At 36.6% G+C, this 21,682-nt stretch overlaps 1 protein-coding gene across 3 annotated transcripts; it reads right to left on the minus strand.

Moving 5' to 3' along the window:
• Positions 1-828: 828 nt before the first annotated feature.
• On the minus strand, positions 829-20,189 carry LOC107760012 (phospholipase D zeta 1). 3 transcript variants are annotated; one of them, XM_075257109.1, is made up of 21 exons: positions 19,774-20,146; positions 18,883-18,984; positions 18,625-18,740; positions 18,380-18,521; positions 16,750-16,920; positions 15,535-15,708; positions 15,113-15,355; positions 14,905-15,021; positions 13,931-14,070; positions 13,679-13,828; positions 11,835-11,991; positions 11,234-11,755; positions 7,481-7,591; positions 5,631-5,777; positions 5,369-5,566; positions 3,755-3,856; positions 2,279-2,410; positions 2,132-2,197; positions 1,878-1,939; positions 1,642-1,790; positions 1,402-1,557 (listed from the first exon to the last, which is right to left on the minus strand). In XM_075257109.1, exons 1-21 carry the CDS (start codon positions 20,023-20,025, stop codon positions 1,541-1,543), a joined length of 3,270 nt encoding a protein of 1,089 aa, XP_075113210.1. In that variant the 5' UTR covers positions 20,026-20,146; the 3' UTR covers positions 1,402-1,540. The 3 variants fall into 3 exon arrangements, with proteins under 3 accessions (XP_075113211.1, XP_016433521.2, XP_075113210.1); XM_075257110.1 differs by having other exon boundaries at positions 829-1,790; positions 18,380-18,537; positions 19,774-20,189; XM_016578035.2 differs by having other exon boundaries at positions 829-1,790.
• Positions 20,190-21,682: the final 1,493 nt, after the last annotated feature.

Below are 21,682 nucleotides of genomic sequence, written 5' to 3' on the forward strand. Positions count from 1 at the left end.
TATAATTTGCCTTTCGAAGAAATTGAGATTTCGAGTTCTCATGCTTGAGCACATTGGTAAAAAGTGTAATCATAATTAGGTTGTTTATTGCTGTTGTTAACAGCATAATAATGATTTAAACTATCAAATATTAGCATGTGCTATTTTCATTCAGCTGTGACGTTGAGCATATGGAAGTGCAACCTCTAAGGTAGCAATATCGCTACTTATCTCTTTAAGTAACTTGTACACCTGTACTAACTTTACGTCTCACTTTACAGCCTGGGATTATTAGGCTTGTTTACACGCTAAATGCACTTATAAATTGGTAATTATAGTGTGTATAATTAGACATTTAGTAATAGTAAGAAAGATTATGTAATTGTGGTGTTATATCAAAATCAATCAAGGCTCTATTCAAAACTACGATATGAATACCGCACAACCATGAGTCCATGACCCTTACAATTAAAAGAGCTAAGAATAGTAATAGTCATTTAATTCTTGACACGAATCGAGGGACTCACAAATAGAAATTGATCAGAGAAGAGTAATGCAGAGTCCGCATTATCACTCTACACTGCATGAATTAAGTTTATTTATACAATTAAAGAGCAAGAATAGTAATAATTTGTTATAAATAGTTTGTACATTGGATGCTACATTGGATGCCCATGTTGTGAATAGCATAGTATTGGATGCTACATTGGATGCCTATGTTGTGAATAGCATAGTTTGTACATTGAATGCTCATGTTGTGAATAGCTTAAAGATTAAATCTCCTACTTTATGTCCATCATCTTTACTTTTTATGCCTATAAAAGGCTATGTAATTGCAATGGAAAGATATACCAAAGTAAAAGAAGAAAAGACTTCTTCCTTCTTTTTATTTATTCTTATTTACATTTTATTGCATTGCTTTTATTTTATAACATAATTCATTTAATTCTGGATCCGAATAATCGATTATACAACCTACAAGTGCTTCCCAAAACAAAACTGGGACTCATAAATAGAAATTGCTCAGAGAAGAGTAATGCAGAGTCTGCTTTATATCTGTACATTACATGAATATAAGTGAACAGAAGCCAGTTGCTGTAGTGTCCAATCACGATGCGCAGTGTGGAGAATATATCGAAGAAACTGTTCACAGAAGAGGCAATAGAGATCTTATCTATCCTTTTTTTTAAATGCCGGTCAAAACTGAAACAATTGGCTACTCCAGTGGAGAAAGGAGGGCGCTAGTAGCTTAGCACATGGCTATGAACCACGCATCACGGGTCCTATCCAACAGTCACATTGACATCTGAGCTTGTGCAGTGGGACCCTATCGGCCTAATGAACACAGTATCAATAATTCCATCCTTCTTTGCTAGATACATAGGCTTATCTTAGTATGTTTTGCACCTTCGCCAGAATTCACCAAATATCTTCTCAAGTGTATCCTGGCTTTTGTACAATGTTGCGATACAGAACACAGTACCATAATTTTCTGGAGGATGCATCGCCCATTGAAACACTTAATACTCATTCTCATTTTCATGGTCCGTCAGTTGAAGCTTCAATGAAAAACTTGAGCTGATGCATAGTACTCACTTTCATTAAATACAGGTCTTAAATCTTCTTTGCACATAAAATCCAAAGGGAAGGAAACAAGATGACCTTTCGCAGACTTTAATCTCTCCATGGGATCTATACCCTCGATATCTCCATCCTGATAAGAGTCTAGCTTGCTAGGAGCTATTCCTAAATCAATGGTCGTGTGACCAAGTTTTTCTTTCGAGAATGCCATGCATTGTCGGAGTGAAGCCCTGCTTGACATTAGAGGAATATGAGATCAAAAAGGAAAGGAAAAAGAGAGTAAATGGACTGAGAAAAATGATGGCAGCTAGCTATACCTGGAATGTATCAGATCGTTGGGTATGCAAGAAAAAACATCCTGGTATATCATTGTATTTGTCTGACAATAACACATTGCTCAAGTATCAGACAACGTTGACGTGTTAAAGCACAGATGTAACGTTTTCGAGCGTCAATAATTCGGTTTGAAAATAATAACTCCATTGATTTTAAAACTAGGTAATTGTTTTAATTGCAAACAAAGACTGTTTTTTCAATCATGAAACTCAAAGAAGCATTTTACCGCACATACCTTAGCGGTTGCAATCCAAATATCCTTGTACGTTGAGTCAATCACTGGGTCCTTAATTCGACCAACCTAGCAAGGGACAACAATTAATCAGCTGAAAATTCATATAGCCTAGAACAAAAAGCTTCAGACTGGCCAACAGTTTAGCACCTCAACTGTACGAAGACCAAGGTGCTCAGACCATAGAGAAAGGCGAAGAGTTAATGCAAATTTCCCCGCCTTCCTAGGCTTGCCTCCCATGAATGAATCAACGAACTCTTTGTCCTCGATAAGTACACCAATCTGCAATAAAATCACAATCCTTACTGATCATTAAAGAAGAGGTTGGGTAATAGCAATTAATACAATGAGTACAACATAACTTGTCACCAGATACAACTTCAGAGAGCTAAGGCGACTTATAAATAATGTAGAGGTGAGACCAATAAGACTGTCAACGAGTGGGTAGAAGAAACGAATACCTATGGCTGTCTTCCACATGTATGATGCACAATAGTGTCTTTAAGAAACGACTTGCTGACATAAATATAAAGTTGAGCTTCCTTCTGTCAGATTTTTCTTTTTTTTTGGGGGGGAGGGGGGGGGTAGTGGTGGTTTCGGGTCAGCTTTCACGCAGCTCGGCTACTCCACCGAGTACTAGCTACACCTCCCACCAGCACAAGTACAGGGCTCTATCCACCAAGGGTTTTGCAGATGGGAAAAATCACCTAGTATTTTGTCTTTGCTGGGATTTAAACCATGGTCTATAAGATTTGCACCAACTTCATTGACCACAAGGCCACACTCTTGGGTGCCCCTTCTATCGAATCGTTTTAAAAGGAAAATCAATCAATTTGTTACCATTAATTCGTAAGGACAATTACATGCGAGGTTCAAACATGATATTTTGAAAAATTAATTTGGTAGTGAAGTTTGAACCAAATTGGCGCAATAGCGCATAATGGTTACAGAGGTTTCATATAACCCACCCAACTGGTTTGAGATCAAGTTATAGCTGAATTGTTTGGTTGAGGCAGACTAAATTTTTATAAGTCATTTTAACATCAAAGCTCGATAACAAATAGCTATAACATCAAATCACATCCAACAATGTATATAATCAAAGTGAATGTCACAATAATTTCAACATCAACCCTGAATTCTCCCTCCCCCTCACCCCACCAAAAAGAAAAAAGAAACTGTGATATCAAACTTGGGACTTTGCAAATGTGTAATTGGAGAGAATGGAACAACATTAATTAGCCAATGAGCTCAACAACATGCCAGAGGGGATACTTGATTTTGTAGCTTGGTAGCCTCTTTTGGTGGATTAAGAGACATGTTTGGCCAGCATACTTCGAAGATTCTTTAGCAGATAAATGACAGTTTAAACGAAGATATAACAGCTCAAAGGAAACTTGAAAGATTAGGTAAAACTCAGACCGGGCATTAAGCAAACAAGAAAAGGAAAAAGTTTTCTTCAACCCATCACGAAAATATATAGAGCAGGGGTATGCACAGCATATGCAAATTAACCACATTATGCAGGCAGTTTCAGTTAGAGACTATGCTTTTATCAACTATTGAAGGCTCCAATCATTTAAAAGGGTTTCTCTTCTTTTAGGATCAAAGACTGAGTAACAATACCTCAGAGTCTCTTGAACCAAGCAAGCTTCTGTCATTTATATTTCCAGATCCAATCAAGGCTGTATGGTCATCGACAATCATGATCTTGCTATGCACATATACCTGGAGAAACAGAGTGACATAAATTCACCATCAACTGGATATTCCCACATAAGCTAAATGAAAAAGGGGGAACAATTAATCACTTTATATTCCGACTGACAAAATCACTAATGATCTTAAGTTCAGATCTTTGGTTTTAACATCACATCAGCTCTTCTTAAAGGCCAAGGAAACAACTGCAAACATGATTATGCACAAGAACTACATAATAACAAGTAAATGTAGCTAAGGTTGAGTAGAGCAAGGCCTAGTGTGGAAGTATGGTGTGTTTGAGTTCTAACATTTTTGGAATGGAAATGCACTTTTTCCCAGGGTTCGTTGATCTTCTAATTGTGTTCATAGAGATTTGGATTAAAAATAATCATTTTGATGGAAGCTGAAAGATACAGTTTCAAAAGACAGTTTGCCTACTATCAAAAGTAAAATATAAAACACTGTTTGAGGTAAGTTTTATTTTTTTTAGAAAATAGAAGTGCTTAAAAAAATTACTTCACTAAAAGCAAAAACACACCAAAGTTGTGATACAAAACTTGAGTAATACTTTTCCTGGAAGCACCATTATGGAGATCACTTCACCCAAAGAAATCATGCTAAAAAGGGGGCCTAAAATGTAAAAACATGATGCTATTTCAGGCAAAAAGATTTCTCCTGAACTGATCTCAGATGTGTTCAGCAAAGAATATCGGCTTTTGGTGAAGTGTCCTCAATAAAGTAAACACCCTAAAGAAAAGGGTCTTGACAGAATAGCAATGGCTCTACCTACGCCAGTGTTCTAGTCTTAAAGACAAATTTTCTTGTTTAGCAGGTTGGAGGTACCCCTGCCAAAACCATTGTCTCAAGCAGGACTCTTGGATTCGCCATCTCACCCCCCCCCCCCCCTTCTTGGGTCCTTCCCTTCTCCATAACAAAGACAAATCTTTTTACTAATAGTAAAACTATATGTCTTGAAGACTGTCATTCTTGTTTTACCCACTGTACAAGGCCTATCAAAGCTAAATGCTTACTTAATCTTTTTTGTTGGACCAAGTTGTCCCCAGTAATTAGTATGGACACTTTTTGAACTTGTTAGCTCTCTTATCCTAGACTGACACTTTGTATAGAGGCTTACTACTATTTTTCGTGTATTGTCTCTTGTCCCGTGTAACTATGCTCCTTGTAACTCTGCATCTCCTTGATGCCTCTTTTAATGAAACACTTTACTCCACACAAAAAAAGGCCTAGCGAAGGAATATGCACATCGTACAAGCCTTAACCCTAGAACACTAAGCAGCAGTTCCGATGCCTAGACACATGAGAATAGAGGTGTAACTCATACACAACCACCCAGTTGTAAGATACGTTTTGACATTGCCGACATAAACTTCACAACCATAGAAGATAGAACTTACAAACCAGATGACATAACATCCTAAACTTCTAGTAAGATGTCCCGTGACTATCAGGACATGGAGAGGGAAGTGTTCACGATTCATGAAGTGTGTTGAGAAACTAGGAGGATTGATGGAAGGATACCTGGCTAGATGCAATAGGACCACCATCGAAGAGTCTTCCATAAGCTCTGAGACCATAAAATGATATATAGTCATGCATTCTAGATCCCATGAGGTCATTAAGATTATGCAGTATCGAATTAGATCCCCTGCATATTGTTCGATATTGCCAATGCATAATAGCTCTAACTGAAGCAGCACCACTATCATCCAGACCACCCTGTTGTAATTTAATCCTTAGTAGAAAAATATAAACATCCACAAGGAAAATGTAGGACTGTTACCTGGAATCCAGGAAGAAGCGGTATCACAACGATAACCCTGAAGGACTTCTTTTCGTTATAAGCTCGCATAATACGCCTGTACAGTGCTTCCAAAACACGATTTTTTATAATTTCATCCCCAGATAGACCAGAAATGAAAAATTGATTCTGAAACAAATTTATAATACAGTGTCAGATACACTGAATGGTTGCTCAAAATCAGTAAATCAAGAAAATATTGTAACTCTAAGGCAATTCATAGTTGGTCTAACAGCATATCTTATTCAAAATTCAGCATTACTACTATAGGAATATGATAGTTGAGTCATCTTCCACATACTCAAAGCATATTGTAACTCTCCAAGTTGAAGCATTAAGTACTCAATAGACCTTTAAAGCTGATTATAAGGCACTTCAACCATCGAATGTGTCCACAGTACCAGTTAACAGAATATAACGTGTTAAATCATACAGAAACGTTTTCCAATCCTACATATATGGCTTGCTAAACAATGCTATGTCCTAATATGTACTTCCCTTGCAATCACAATCCGAAATTGATTACGATGAAATCGAGCAAAGAACTGGAAAAAAACACTACAACTAGATCACATAAGGACATGGACGTAGTCACCAACTGATCCAGGAAAATTTTACTTAGATTAAGAGTCTAAAAGGCATAACAGGAGTCATGTCATAAAAATAGGGTTGTTCACAGTTACCCGTAAATGGAAATTTATCATTGAGAAGAAAGAAATAGAAAGCACAACTCTAAGGCAATTCATAGTTGGTCTAACAGCATATCTTATTCAAAATTCAGCATTACTACTATAGGAATATGATAGTTGAGTCATCTTCCACATACTCAAAGCATATTGTACCTCTCTAAGTTGAAGCATTAAGTACTCAATAGACCTTTAAAGCTGATTATAAGGCACTTCAACCATCGAATGTGTCCACAGTACCAGTTAACAGAATATAACGTGTTAAATCATACAGAAACGTTTTCCAATCCTACATATATGGCTTGCTAAACAATGCTATGTCCTAATATGTACTTCCCTTGCAAGCACAATCCGAAATTGATTACGATGAAATCGAGCAAAAAACTGGAAAAAAACACTACAACTAGATCACATAAGGACATGGACGTAGTCACCAACTGATCCAGGAAAATTTTACTTAGATTAAGAGTCTAAAAGGCATAACAGGAGTCATGTCATAAAAATATTAGCATGTGAACTCAAGACTGTATAGTCCCTAAGGTGGATAAATATTATCGAAACAATCATTAAAAAAATATAAGCTTTCAAGGTAAAATAACATGATTTGAACTTCCATCAGATTATTACAGATGTCAAACTTTAAAGTTTCTCAATGAACAGATCCCAGGCTTGACTGCAGCAAGATATCGGAGGAATATGAGAAACCATCAACTGACTATAGCCTCCACCCACAGGCAAAAAAAAGAAAACTTAGAACAAAAAAAAGCAAGCAGAGAGAGAAGTTTGGATTCATGCATAGAGCCAATAATATAATAAAGTTGCAATGCATTAACTATTAAATCAATACAACTTTGAGAAGATTTCCAGCAAAGACACCGCATTCATGCTTGCATAATATCAGAACAGAAACAACTTATGTTGTTGGCTAAAGGAAAAGAACGTTAGCAAAACCACTCCTGCTACTTTATAACTAAAGGCTAAGACAGTATCCTTCTTAAGAACAAGTTGGGAGGGAGAAGTGGTAGCAGTGCCAAACAACAATCTGCATGCAAGGAGTAGAGTATTCTAAGGAAAAAACAAACTGCACATCCTAATTCAGCCAATGGGCACCAGCTAATATGACGGTTTTATCAACGAGAACCATACCTCTATGTAAACAAAATGTTCAGCCTTTTCGATAAGGGAGCAGTAAGCATTGTGTATGCTTTCTTCAATTTGACTTGTTCCAGCTGACCATTGACTGACACTCCTTATAACCTGAAAGCAAATACCTTATTAACTGTATGACAAATCAAAGACCCCATCTAACATAAAACCATCACATGCAATTATAAAGGGATTCAAACCAACAACAACTGGATATTTGATATGCATTACTGAAGCGAACTACAATCCTTAAAAAAAACCATCTGCTATGGCTCAATTATATTTTTAACCACAAAGACTTGGAGAGATTACTTTTACAAAGAATAAAATATCACATCTAGAAGCGCATAAAGTGAACTTCCAGAAAATTTATTGTTTCAAGTAAAGATGTTACAAAAATTCAAGAAAAGATTACGGACAGAAGAAACTCAACTGTTACGGTATGTACATAGGCACGTTATTCTATATCAAGCAGTGCATAGTAGTCACGCATGACGGTATATGAGAACAGGCACCCATGAAAACTCTTTAACATGAGATGTTCCAATTTCATCTGCTTTTTAACAACCAGAAAAGAGAAAGATTCTCAACAAGGATGCAGCTAGGTATGCACATGGAGCTGCGGATAGAGATAGGTGACTCAAGCCTGTCACCACTCAGCTGGCATCGTCACATCTTTTGTCGCTTATTTACTTTTTCACTAACCTTTTTAGGTTATGATTCCACTTCACATTCTCATGACTGCACCATTTATTTGGTCAGAATGTCAGTCAATTGCTGTTCTGTTACTTGCATAAGAATTTGATTTTGTCTAACCTTCTAATTCTATGTGTAACCCTGTATGGTTGTATTCATACGGGAAAAGAAGAGAATAGATCTACCATCTCTACCGAATATCCTAATTTAAACCATGGAATGAAGCCTTTTCTCTAAAAGAATGTTCATTCATTCATTTCTAATGACAATTAACATTGACCAAAATCTTTTTTGTATCTATACAATTAGATATTATAAGAAGTTGGACCTGGTAAAGCGTCAAAATGAGGAAATACCTACTCCATCTCCATCAATAGTCGACCCCCAGCGTTTAATTGGCCAGTAATAGGTATTTTATGACATCAAAACTTCAACAATTCCATTACATCTTTTGCCTTTGATAACCGGCAACGAGCCAGTAAAGCACTAGACCAAAGCCCATGACGTGCGTCTAACCCATATCAGGCGTGTGTTCTTACCCACTAGACGAAATCCCCAGGGCCAACAGTTCCATTATATCTTTCTATAGGTCGATAAAACATAGGTTCCGGAGACAAAACTTAGGCTCCGCAGATGTGTTTCTACCACTCAAAAGTCTCTCCCAAGAAGAATCCACACTTGGGCTTTCCTACATTCTCAGTTGATATGAATCATTAGCAATTGAGTTACATAAGACACTTCAGATTGTGTACTTGGGAAAGCTGAAAGGTGTAAACCCACTGGACTAGAAACCCATTGTTTTCACTTGACAATGACAAGAATCCTCTCAATCTCTCTTGCAGAGGCGGACCCAGGATCTGAGCACGACGGAGGCACCATTATATACTAGTCACTAGCGATAAAATTCGGCTTTCAACTCTTTGAAAACTTAATACTCCATAATTATGATGATTTATCCTCCAAGTATAAACAAAAGGAAGTTCTAAAGAAAAAGAAAGCACCGAACAAAAAGAGATTTCTTCGCAAAATGGGTGTTATGGGAAGAGAAGGTATTTGATTAAGCATGTTTCCCACTATAAAATTTCTAGTCTATTACTAAATAAAAAAGGGTCAGTGATCAAAAGGACGTTCAAACTTTAAATTATCCAAAATTTACTCAAGAAATCAAGATTAATGGTATGTTAATAGTCAAAGAACTGAAGAAGAGTTTCAAACTCTTAGTTGCCTTGTCGAGTCGGAGACAAAGTGATTGTTGAAGAAGGTTGCGTAGAAGAATTTATATTTTTCTATTTGTGGAGTGATAAGTTACAATTTGAGGCTTTTAATTTTAAGGGAGGGATTCAAAAAAGAAAAATTAATGAAGTTGACTGTTATGTGTTAGCATTAAACTATACAACAACAACAACAACATCCCAGTGTAATCCCACAAGTGGGGTCTGGGGAGGATAATATGTACGCAGACCTTACCCCTACCCCGAGGGGCAGAGAGGCTGTTTCCAGGAGACCCTCGGCTCAAGAGAGCAACAAGAGACAATATATTAGTATTATCAATAGACTCATAATAAATAACATAAAATACATAACATAAAATAAAAAAATAACAACAATATAAGAAATATAGGAAATACGAAAAGGATGGAGAAAAGGATGTAAAGTATACTAATATCCAACAAATACAGCCCTGCATCAGTAGCTGATCAGTAGCATCCTAAGACTAACTCCTAAATGGCTAGTCTCACTCTAGTGCGCTGTAGTAAATTGCATTAAACTATAATTGAATTAGAAAAAGATAAATATAAAAAATAAAGCAATTTATTAAGTATAACTTAGAAAGGACTAGAATAGAACTAAAAATAGAAAGGAGAAGAAAACCCAAGAAAGAAAGGAGGAGGAAAGGTTGAAAATAGTTTCGAACCCGCGACAATCATCAGAGAACGGAACTTGAGCGCACAAGCCGACCACTTCCCCAGCCAGCCCTTTTATGATGGGGGGCACACGCAAAATATTTAAGGGTTCCATCCATACAGGGGCGGACCTACGTTGCGAGTTGAGGGGTCACTGAACCCCGTTAGCCTCGGCAAATACTCTGTTTATATAAGTTGTATATATGTGTACATATATGGATGGAACCCTTAAATATTTTGCGTGTCCCCCCAACCCCCCATATTTGTACAGATATATACAACTTATATATACAGAGTATTTGCTGAGGCTAACCGGGTCCGGTGACCCCTCAACTCGCAACGTAGGTTCGCCTCTGCTCACTTGTGTGTTTCCCGAAGCTAGAAAAAAGGAATAGAAAAGAAGGAAAGGTGTAAAAAAATTCCCTTTTAACTTGTTTGGTTTGAACAGATAATGAAGAAAGAAAATAAAGGGAAGACATCATTGTCCACTGGGACCAACAAATTTAAATTCATGAGAAAGAAAAGTGAAGTTTTTTCCTCTCTTTTCTTGTTTTCCATCCAAACGAAACAAAGAAAAGAAAATAACTTCCTTTTCTATCCTTTTAGTTTCCCTTCCTTTTTCCTTGTTCCTGAACAAAGAGTTAATAATAAAGCCTACCAACAGATGCACGCAATACTAGTAAGGACTCTAAAACACCATTTCCTCAGTTTAAACAGTTGAAAGCTAGCAGGCATGCCAGCATGAAATTCTTAAAGTCAACTAAAAATATATGGAGAATTTTCTAAAACAGAAAATTCATGAGATTCCTTTTTTTTTTTTAGAAAGGAAAATTCATGAGATTCCTCCTCCAGCATATTAAACAATCAATTTCCAACACCAATTTTATTGGCAGTTTTAGAATTAGCTGGTTAAACAGCAGACATACAGATGGTCATTCAACAATAACTACACCTCAGTCTCAAACATGTTGGGCTTAGGATGTATATATCCTCATTGACCATGTTCCCCACTTAAATTAATTTCACGCCAACACATACAGATGGTTCATTACACCAGAAAATATAGCAAACACAAACAAAGAAGTAGAAGCTTGGAGAAACTGAAAAAATTGACATCCATAAGATATGTAGGCATGGGCGGATTATAACTCACCTGGCAACGACATGAAACACGAGGACCAACTTGCCCACTTTCTTCAAGGGAAACAACTTGATCGCCTCTCTCCTGTGTTTCCCACCAATCTTTGTCTGACTTCTTCATGCCAGGCTGCACCAAATTTGAAGATAGCTCCAGATTTTGGTCCAAATCATCCACAAATCCTTTCATTGGTAAATCTGGAACTAGAGGTTCTACTCGGGTCCTCCGGAAAGAGAAAGGGATTCTGCTAGACCTGCTCCTCTGATCATGAAAACCATTCCCTGTATGGAAGCCATTTATTTTTAGTTCTTCCTTAAAACTTTCACCCCCTTCAGCTTCTTGAGGCATAAGCAAAGGAATGTCTTGGGAAGATGACCCTGAAGAAAATGAATCATGTCTCTTGATTTTTTTATGAGGAAGAGCAACACCATTACTTCCATTTTCCATCTTGTCGCTCATTCCCATGTAATGAGGAATGACCATGTGGTGCTGAGGCATAAGCAGCGGAATTGCTTGCTCACGTGGAGCTTTGTTCCTCTGAGGAATTGCAGGAAAAGTCAATATGATAATACAATCACAACCAAGAAAGAAAAATATGCTTACAACAAATATGAACCTTCGCATAATTCCAGCGCTGAACAAAGTGTCGAGCAACATCACGGCACGGCGGTCCCCAGAGGGCGCAATGGACATCATGCCATGGCATGCGTGGATATTTATTCCGATCCAATTCATCCTTCATGGTATCTTCCCAGGAATTTGGTTCAGATTCCCTGAATGTTGTATTACATGAGCAACTAGTGTTCAAGCAGAAGTAATTTCTTAGAGCAGGACTACAAAGATGATCAATTTTCACATTGGTTCTCAAAGGAAAAGGTGTGAAGAATGAATAAGAGGAACTCATGTACTAGCTTTTTGAAATGGGAAAAGCATTCATCTAAAAGAACCAATCAACCGCATGGCTTTCATCACCTATCATAGAGCAGTATAACTTGGGCCGGAAATGAATTAAGCAAACTTATGCCCAGTATATCCTTGGTAGTAACTTCCCATTTATTTGTTTCGAGTGACTGAAGTTCTTATTTCAAATGCAGCTTCAAGCCTTTAAATAGAAGCTGTTAGAATATGAAGTGTTAGTGTCTTAAAATGTTAGAAAGTAGAGGTTAGTGTTAAGTTAGTCCCTCAATTAATATAACATGTGAACGTATCTCATACCTACTTGTAGGTGTATCTTGTATTCCAATCATGTTCTTTTTATTGTCCTCTTATTTTTGTCAAATGGTATTGCAACCTCCATGATCATATAGCTTTAAGTAACTTCAGCCGATTGGCAAGCGGCCTTATGTCACTTACCCGGCCAATATTCTCTCTCCTTTTATAGTTTTACTACTCTTGCCTCTTTCTTAACCTTTCTCACGGCATAATGCCTCTTCTAAGAGACCAGTCCAATGGATGCTGTGCATAAGATCATTGTTCCTACCAACTTTTCAAGAGAATTTCGGGTGATCAAAACTTTTTTTTTCAGGCATTAAAGGACAAAATTAACGCAATCTTCCGATGAGTTTATTCTTCTTTCTTCTTGTTGAGTTCTTCAAAGTAAGAAGACACAAGATGGTTTCCTTTCCCCAACTTAAGTTTATAGAGAGTGGTGTCAGAATATCAGGAAATTGGTGTGTTAGAGCTAGTGCCGAATCACTCCTCATTGAATAAATATAAGATGTGAAATCTATCTCACATTTATTTAGAGTTTCGTCTTGCATTCTTTTTTCATCAAGTTAGCTATTTATTCTCTTCCCTTCCCTCCTGTTATTTTCTCCCATAACGATCTCTTTCTATTGTTGATAACACAGCTTTAAAAGTCACACCTCAGTTCTCTATGTCTAAAGCAAAAAAAGACAGCAGACTGACGGGTTATCTGCACGGAGGGAGTACCAAATGGATTATATTGTACTGCTGTCAGTAGTACAGAGTATTTCACCATTTTCCCTAAGCTGATACTTGAGCTACAAGTATGTTAGAATTTCTATACAATAATCTCTTAATTATGTGCACCTGAAAATAAACAAATATTCTAGAGAAAGTTTACCATTTTAATACTCCCTCTGTTTCAATTTATGTGAACCTATTTGACTGAGCACGGAGTTTAAGAAAAGAGAAAAGACTTTTGAACTTGTGGTGTAAAATGAGGCACATATATTTTGTGTGACGATAAATCATTGCATAAAGGTAAATTGTTTCCAAATAAGGAAAGGGGTCATTCTTTTTGGCACGGACTAAAAAGGAAATAGGTTCACATAAATTAAAACGGATGGAGTATACTTTTCCTTAAAAACTAAAATGTGATTTAGACATTGCTCGGAGTTCCGCATTTGACTATCTATGACATTTCAAAGAAGAGAATGACTAGTTCCAAATAATACGCAAAAATGCACTTCTTGACAAGTTAGTGCGGAAGAACACCTTGGATTGTAATAGTCTTTTCCAGGCCATATAAGAGGTGGACAATCACCCACTTTGTGTTCAGATGAATCATAACGGCCAAAGCACAGGTCCAGTCCTCCGATAAAGCAAATCTGATTGTCAACAATGACAATTTTTTCATGATGGGACCTATATGTACCATACATAACCATTAGCTGTAAATAAAGATTAGCCAAAATTGTCAATAAGAATAACAAAAACAAGGCAATAAGTACGTTTGGAAACACATACCATAGATACACACCACTTGAAAAATGATCCGGATAACGAAGCACCCTGACATTCTCATGGATGCCTAACAGCTTTCTCTTGCTATACACACTGTTGATTTTTAAAGCAATAGCAACCTCTTTGTATAGAAGGATGTAAATCTGCATCAGTAAATGAAGTAAAGCGTTTTAGACTTCTATAATATGAAGAAAGCACGACATCACATGGAAACAGACAAGAAATTAAGAAGTAACACCGAACTTTGCGAAAATACAGACCTCAATCAAGTGATAAGCAACGACTACCACAAAAGATTTTACAAAATACTTGTGCTTAGAAATTCGAGCTGATGCAGGTTTGACAGGCTATTTACCTAAACCTATGGAACTTGGAAATGAAGCAACTGTTCTCCAACTCCCCTCCCCCCCCCCAACCCAGCCCACCCCCAAAAAAAAGGGGTGACAGAGACAAGAAAAGAAAGACCACAACACTATCAGAACCAGAGATCCTAACACAACATGATACTTTGAATAGAAAATATCAAAAAAGAATCGGAGCATCAAACAAGTAACTACACATATATAAATCACTGAAAAATCTAAAATCTGTGTGTGCGTTGGGGGGGGGGGGGGGGGGGGAAAGGGGTTAGCAAAAGAACTGGTACATCATGAGGTACCAGCCATACATAAATCATTCCAAAAGTTGAATTCTGGCAGAACTGATACATTAGCAGAATGAGATGCTAATTATAATTAGTACATTCACATGGACACATCAATATTTTTATAACCGAAAAGAAAACTTTGATTTGCAAGTTAAAATATTTCTCACACTAGAGTGGTAGAACCTTTCTCATTAAAAGCACATCACCTTTATTATAGATTAAGAAAGTGTCAAAAGAGCAAAACCAAAGATAATAAATCCTCCCCATTTTCATATTACATACTAATAAATCAGAACCTAATGAATCATTTATGCAAGCTTTCATCACCAACCTGAACTCCTTGTTTTGCTTTGGCTTCCAGTAAAGCATCAAGCCGGGAGGGTGCATTAGGGTGAAAGGGACGTCGCATATAAAGTTCTGGGCACAGCCACCAGCCACACATAAAGATCTGTCAAAACAAGGAATCACCCAAATCCTTTCTTACTTTGAACATTTAGATAAAAGTGACCCCTGTAACAAATTCAGACATAAACGCAGACCTCTGACTTTGCTTCTTCAATAGCCAACGCTATGGCTTCAAAAGCTGATTCACCATCAACAAACCACTGAGCCTGACTGCCATCATCTGTCAAACCCCTAGGAGGAGCATAAGAACCAAAACGGTGCGGATGACACCAACCCTCAGGTGGCCTAAGCCCTGCATCGTTAATTGCTACTACCCAGTCTTTCACCTTTGCATTGCTCTTAGTCCTCAATTTGATACACCTTGTACCACAAGACACCTGAGAAAAACTTATGCTGTAATACACAAGGTGGCATCCCAAGCATCTTTAACTAGTAGAAGTTACTAAATACAAGATCTCAATGCCTCTAGAAGATTTGGCTGAATTGCCACCCTAATGAATTTAGAGTAGTATTCTTTTTCAAAAAAAAAAAAACCATAGTTTCAGAAGCTGCTTACCCTAAAATAGTGGCGTAAAGGGTTTCCATCCTTTATTTCTTTTGCTAAAGAAACACGACCCTCTCCATTTCCGTCGGATGCTGGTAATACATCAAAAACTATTATATCTAACGGCTCGGGGTCAGATGGATCTTTGAGGAAAGCCAGGAATCCAGGTTTTAATACAGCCCACACCTGAAAAGAATCAAACAGGATATTTCCATCAAAGTTGAGACAATTTACTCCATGCCCTAGAGGACCTGAAAACATTACTAGAGGATAAGAATAAGGCGCAAATCCTAAGCCATACATAGAACTTGCCCGGATTCAAATATGACACAATGTCATATGCCATTTCGAAGCTCTACAAGCTCAATTGTAAAATCTTGGGAAAGAAAGATCCAGAAAAACACCCTCCACTAAAAGTAGAAATGCATACATAAAGCGTCACCAGCATAAGAAGAGAATAATTCAGATCAAACAAACAAGCAAAATACACGAGGCTGAAAGAGAGAGTATCGAAATGCACTAGTCTTTTTCCAGCTAATGGAAATTGCCCAAAACTAGATGTCAAAATCAATTACCTCAGCCCATCAACCAGTCCCTTGCACCATGCCCAGAGTTCAAAGATAACATGAGAGGGGCACAAACCAAAAGAATCGTGTCAATAATGACAGAACAAGAACTTCATTTATAGAGTAAACAAATATACTCTACTTGAAAACCTCAGGCCTAAAGAAGGCAGCTTATTTCAGTGTTGTTTCAAAACCAAGCACAAAATCAAACTAGAGATTTCCTAAAAATTCCTCTTACAATTTTCAAGAAAGTTGCCTCATCAATGATTTTACAAATCGTGAGTCTCAGAACCATTACTCTAGAGAAAGTGAAGGCTACTATTGCGGAATCATCTCTATTTTAGTCATTAACGCTAACTGATATACAAATCAGTAGACAGCTCCAAAGAAATTTGAAGCTTTCATGCTCCACGACAAAATAGTGCTTCAGACACCCCTGCGATAAAAAAAAAGTAAAATCTAGAAAATATTTATTATTAAAAAATATATATATCAGAAAAATACGTGAACTCTCAATTTTCACTGTAGATTATAGTATAGATTATAGTGCCTTCTAAGTTCTTTTTGCAAGTAGGAGATTAACCGACAAATTGACAGCTCTGAGGCTGAATAGATACGTGTAACCATCTTGCAACCAGTATGAACCAAAAAGTAAGGCTACCTTCTGCCAGTTGTCTTTACAGCAGCCGAACCACTGACATGAACAACATTTCCGACTATCATCGTGTCTTTGAATTTTTGGTAAGTGCTTCACCATAATATAGTCTTCTTTCAGCTTAGGACCATACTCTGGAGAAAAGGATAATTTAGAAACTTCCAGAAACCTGCACACCTGCAATTTAACTCCAGTGAAATAAGGTATTGTCAAGTGTCTATACATGTAACTTTTTTCTATCACATTTGACATCTATATAATTTGGGAAAGAGTGTGTGTAGCATAACACATTGACTAAAAATACAGCTGCTGAGGCATCTTCAAGTACAAAACAAAGGTGAATTAACAAGTATATGTTAGAATATATTTCAACATACAGGAAGAGATATAATGTTGAAATCCTGCAAGATGGTCAAAAGAGATGAGAATCTAGAAAATTAAGGCTATGACTCTTGATGTTGACACTGCCAAGAAATGTTATTTCAATTAGAATTATCCACAATTCCCTATTGCGACTGCCGGCTAATAGCACGAAAAGACATATGTCATATATCACAAAGATGGCAAAGAGCATTTGGTTGATGTGACTTCTGATACTGCAATAATGACCAAGGAATTTGGTTATGACCCAACTGAATCCTCTAAAATCATTTTTAGTCATCTTTATTTCTTTCTTTTTTTCCATTGCGCTTAGATAAGAGGTGATTGATTCATTTCTGTGGAGGGCATTCATCTGTTTATTGCATAGAGAAGGCAAAAAAATTTTGGGAGGGTGGCGGTGAGGGGGAGGAAAATAAGTGCATAGAGAGAATATAAGTGTTAAACTACCAGTTCAAAGATCCTAAGTTTGGACTTTCCTTTTTAGTTATTACCCTTAGAAGAGTGAAAACATTCTCTCTAGAAGTGAAACTTCCAGATTGAATATCACCACTAACCTTATCAGGTAGCTAGAACATTGGGAGCTTGAAAATAAGATTCGTAATCTTTTACACGCATACATGGCACTTCTTGATGGAGGAGCACACACAGAACCTCAACTAAAATATGTTACTCTTATTTACTATAAATATACATGATGAACAACTTTTTCTGGTATTGTCCGACGCGAATGAGAATGTCGTTCCTATGGTCTTGAGGATTTGTGCCGCTTTACAGGAACCATCTAAATTCCATACGGACTATACAAGAAGGCCTGGAGTAACAAGGTTCTGTTAGACATTGGTTAGATGGTAATGTCAGTGAGGTTCTTTCTCATGCATTTTCACAAATAAAGGAAGCAAGTCCTTTAAATACATCTTGAAGTTTATTTCATGGAAATCAATTATGTAAACAGCAAAACATCCTGTAAGCAGGGCAATACACTTACCACCTTGAAACCTTAGAAATAAAAGAGTCTACTCAGGGCAAGACATCTTGGGAAGTAGAGGAAGGCCCAGCAAGATTAGACATCACGGAACTAGGCACTAAGGCTAAATGTCATTAACGGGGACCTCAGTAGCCGAGGCCAAGTAAAAGATAGTACTAAGAAACATCCGGTGTCCTCTACTTATGATTAAGGCGAAAAAACAGATTTGAGGATTCTTCAAGTAAAAACAACAAAGCAAAGGAAAGCAAGAGAAAAACCACTTAAGGATACCTCCTGGGAATTGACAATATCTATGTTTCCAAGAAAGTGATTCAAATAACCCTGCATAGCAGTTTTTGCTCGATCTGACATCGAGTGTTGCCTTCCCAGGGTTGGCCGAATAATTGGCAAAGCAGCACTTGATGGAACATCTCTGAACAAAAAACCACCTGTAAGAACGATAACTATTATAACAGGAACTGATGTATTTAATGCTCCCCTTTTATCATGAGAAGTGGTTTTAGATGAAGAATCACCTGTTTTTGAAACTTTCCTCAGCACGTAGAGGACTAGCCTCATCATCAGGTTCATCCTCATCTTGAATTACAGTTGTATGATCTCCTATCCCCAAGTTTTGGAGCCATTCTTTGACCTTTAAAAGAATGTGCCAGTCAGAATGTCATGAAAAGTCCACCATAGCAACAGCCCTCAAATCAGAACTGCACTGCTATCAGATCTACAAGCTACTATATAATGTGGAACCAATAATATTTCACTGAAAAAGCAAAATATACCTGCTCTTGCTTCTCATGAATCTCCTCAATGAATGCACGCTTCTTTAATGCAAAATGTAAATAAAATACATGTGACGCTTTCTTCACCAATTGCCACTTGAACTACAGGAAATTAAAAAAAGACATAACACTATTAGACGAAATGCCTCAACTGAAAGAGATGGAGGACAAATATTTCGGGGAATAAGGTCTCTCCGGAAGGATATCAAGGTCATTACAAAACAACTACTAAGTAAGAAAATGCTCTTTGAGCTCCAAATAACAAATGTTCTTAACAACCTTCTACTCTTCAATGTTAGACTTAGTGAGCTACTCCTTTCATGTCATTTATCACTCAGAATACATAATGTAAGGGAAATCAGATGCCAAAATTATTTAGCTCCAACAATTTCTAGTAGCAAATACAAACCCTTTTCACTGAGAACAACAACAAGGCCTCAAACACAAACGAGTTGGAGTCAGCTATCTATATCCATTCTATGTTAACTCATAATACACTTTGGTGTACAAAAAGGCCCTTCTGACATCAAAGATACATCTTTTAGTTTAATCAAGACTAAAATTGATGTTTGACAACCTAAATTAACACAGAAACGACCTTCCCAAATGATCACCTAACAAAAACTCAACGATTCAAATATCCTAAATTCTTTTCAGCTTCTTTCTTTGGCAAAAAAATCACATTTAATGTTATCGTCAAATTATAAGGTAATGTTATCGCCCAATTATACTTCCAAAAAATGCTACTTATCCAAAAATAAACAGATTTCGGAATTGACTGCCTACAATTATTATCTAACAAATCTGAGGGAATTTTAACAAAATCGCGAATCAAAAAGATTTGAAATTAAGCTATGGCGAAATTAAATCGAGTGAAGAATAGCTTAGTGCCTGTTTGTAATGGACTTCAATGGTATAAGTGAGAAGCATGGGGCTGATGTCGCCGGCGTCAGGACGAGAGACCTGAATGATCGTAGCCGAAGGCAATTCATCGAAAATTCGAGTTGATTCATGGCTACTATCCTGATGAAACGAGTAAAACGACGATAATGTTGATGGCTCCGGCTCCGATTGCATCTGCACGTACCGCGGTCCTCCTCCTCCTCCGCCGTCGCCCATCACCAACTGTTCCGTCGACGCCATTGATAAATATCGCAATATATATGTATGATTGGGGATCTAGAGAGAGAATTGGAGAAGAAAGGACAGTTGTGGAATTCTAGAAAGAGAGAAGATGGAAGGTGAGAAACGGCATTGGTTTTTTATTCATTCAAAGAAGTTGAAGAAAAGCAACACAACAATGGGTCAATTTTTCTTTGTTTTTTTATTTATTTTTTTCTTTTTGACTTTGGATAGTCCGAATTATTTCCGGTTTGAGGAATTTATTTATTGGTTAAATCAAGAAAGATTGATGATTAATCATCAACAACAATTAATTAGTTAATTAAGGTGCCAACTATTACGTACTGCCAAGTGCAAAGACAGCTTGGTTGTGTACTCATTTCGTCTCAAATTATCTTTAGTATTTCTCTTTTACGAGCCACTTAAGATAATATTAAATAGAAAAGATTTTTAACTATTTTATCCTTATTTATTTCTTAAGATATAATCTCTTTTCATTTAATATTTACTCATAATTAAGGTATTTGTAATCTTTAAAAATAATTAATATTAAGAATAGAATAAAAAAAATTAATTTACTCTTGATCCTCTAAAATGACATATAATTTTAGACAACTTTTTTTAAAAATCAAATAATTTGAGACGGGCTGAGGGAGTATAAAGCTTAGCTCCCCTAAATATAAAGTTGTTTAAAGTAAATAATCGTCTCTCCTGAAAGTGACAAAAATTGTAATTGGGTCCACTGTTTCACAAAGCTCGAATGCCAATAATTTTGTATCACATTGCAAGAAACCTTATTTCTTGTGAGAATTCATTATTCAGGAACTTAAAAACTAACGAAAAAAAGTAATGTGTAAGCTTTTAAAATTTTAAATAAATTCTGGAATGAGAATGAAGACAAATTAAATTTCAATGAGGAAAAGACAACTTCATGTCTCACGTTTCACCTGTGTGTATTATTATACGATGTGACGCAAAAGTATAACATTATAGGAATTAGAAAGCGACATTTGTATTGCCAAAAAAATTGAAATTGCTCATTGTAGAATTCCATAATCACAAAATTAATGGTACCGCAGAAAAAATTATGATAGCTCATATATTACAAAATTAGAATTGAAGCGTAATTAATGGACAAAAGCACATATACCCAAGATGTACATAGTGATAGTGTGATAAGCGGAAGAACAACTATTTTAGTTCCCATCTAATATTCAAATCAAATTTTCACATCATATTCCCATAAGAAACAGATGATTCAACTGGTCAAATAATAATCACAAACAAGGAGGGAAAAACCGATGAATTTGTGAGAAAATCCGAACTCATTTGAGAAAAAAAATTGACCATAGAAACGTGATTCAAAAATCTCATGACACAAATCCGCAAGCATATGTTGAAATTTTTTCTTGTCAAAACAACTTTTGAAGTCTCTTTTCAGAGAGTCACAGCTAGGTCTCTCAGTTTAGTTCTTCGATTTTGTTTACCCTCCAATTCGGATAACAATTGAATTTGTAAATAATTTTAAGGATATATGGATTAAATTGATACAAAGCAACAAGTTAAATTGTAATTGAAAATAAAATAAATTCAAATCACACAAATTGCGTTGTAACAGCCTTTGGGGAAGAGTCACTCTTTAGCAGAAGGCACTTCGATTAGTGTCAAGACACATTTG

The sequence above is a fragment of the Nicotiana tabacum genome, chromosome 7 (assembly GCF_000715075.1).
Source record: "Nicotiana tabacum cultivar K326 chromosome 7, ASM71507v2, whole genome shotgun sequence".
Classification (NCBI taxonomy): domain Eukaryota; kingdom Viridiplantae; phylum Streptophyta; class Magnoliopsida; order Solanales; family Solanaceae; genus Nicotiana; species Nicotiana tabacum.

Coding starts and splice junctions, on each gene's coding strand:
- LOC107760012 (XM_016578035.2), bottom strand. CDS start 20,025: ATGGCGTCGACGGAACAGTTGGTGATGGGCGACGGCGGAGGAGGAGGA. Junction 14,071..14,904: donor AAGCAAAACAAGGAGTTCAG/GTTGGTGATGAA, acceptor TTACTGATGCAG/ATTTACATCCTTCTATACAA. Junction 1,940..2,131: donor TTTGGATTGCAACCGCTAAG/GTATGTGCGGTA, acceptor TGTTATTGTCAG/ACAAATACAATGATATACCA.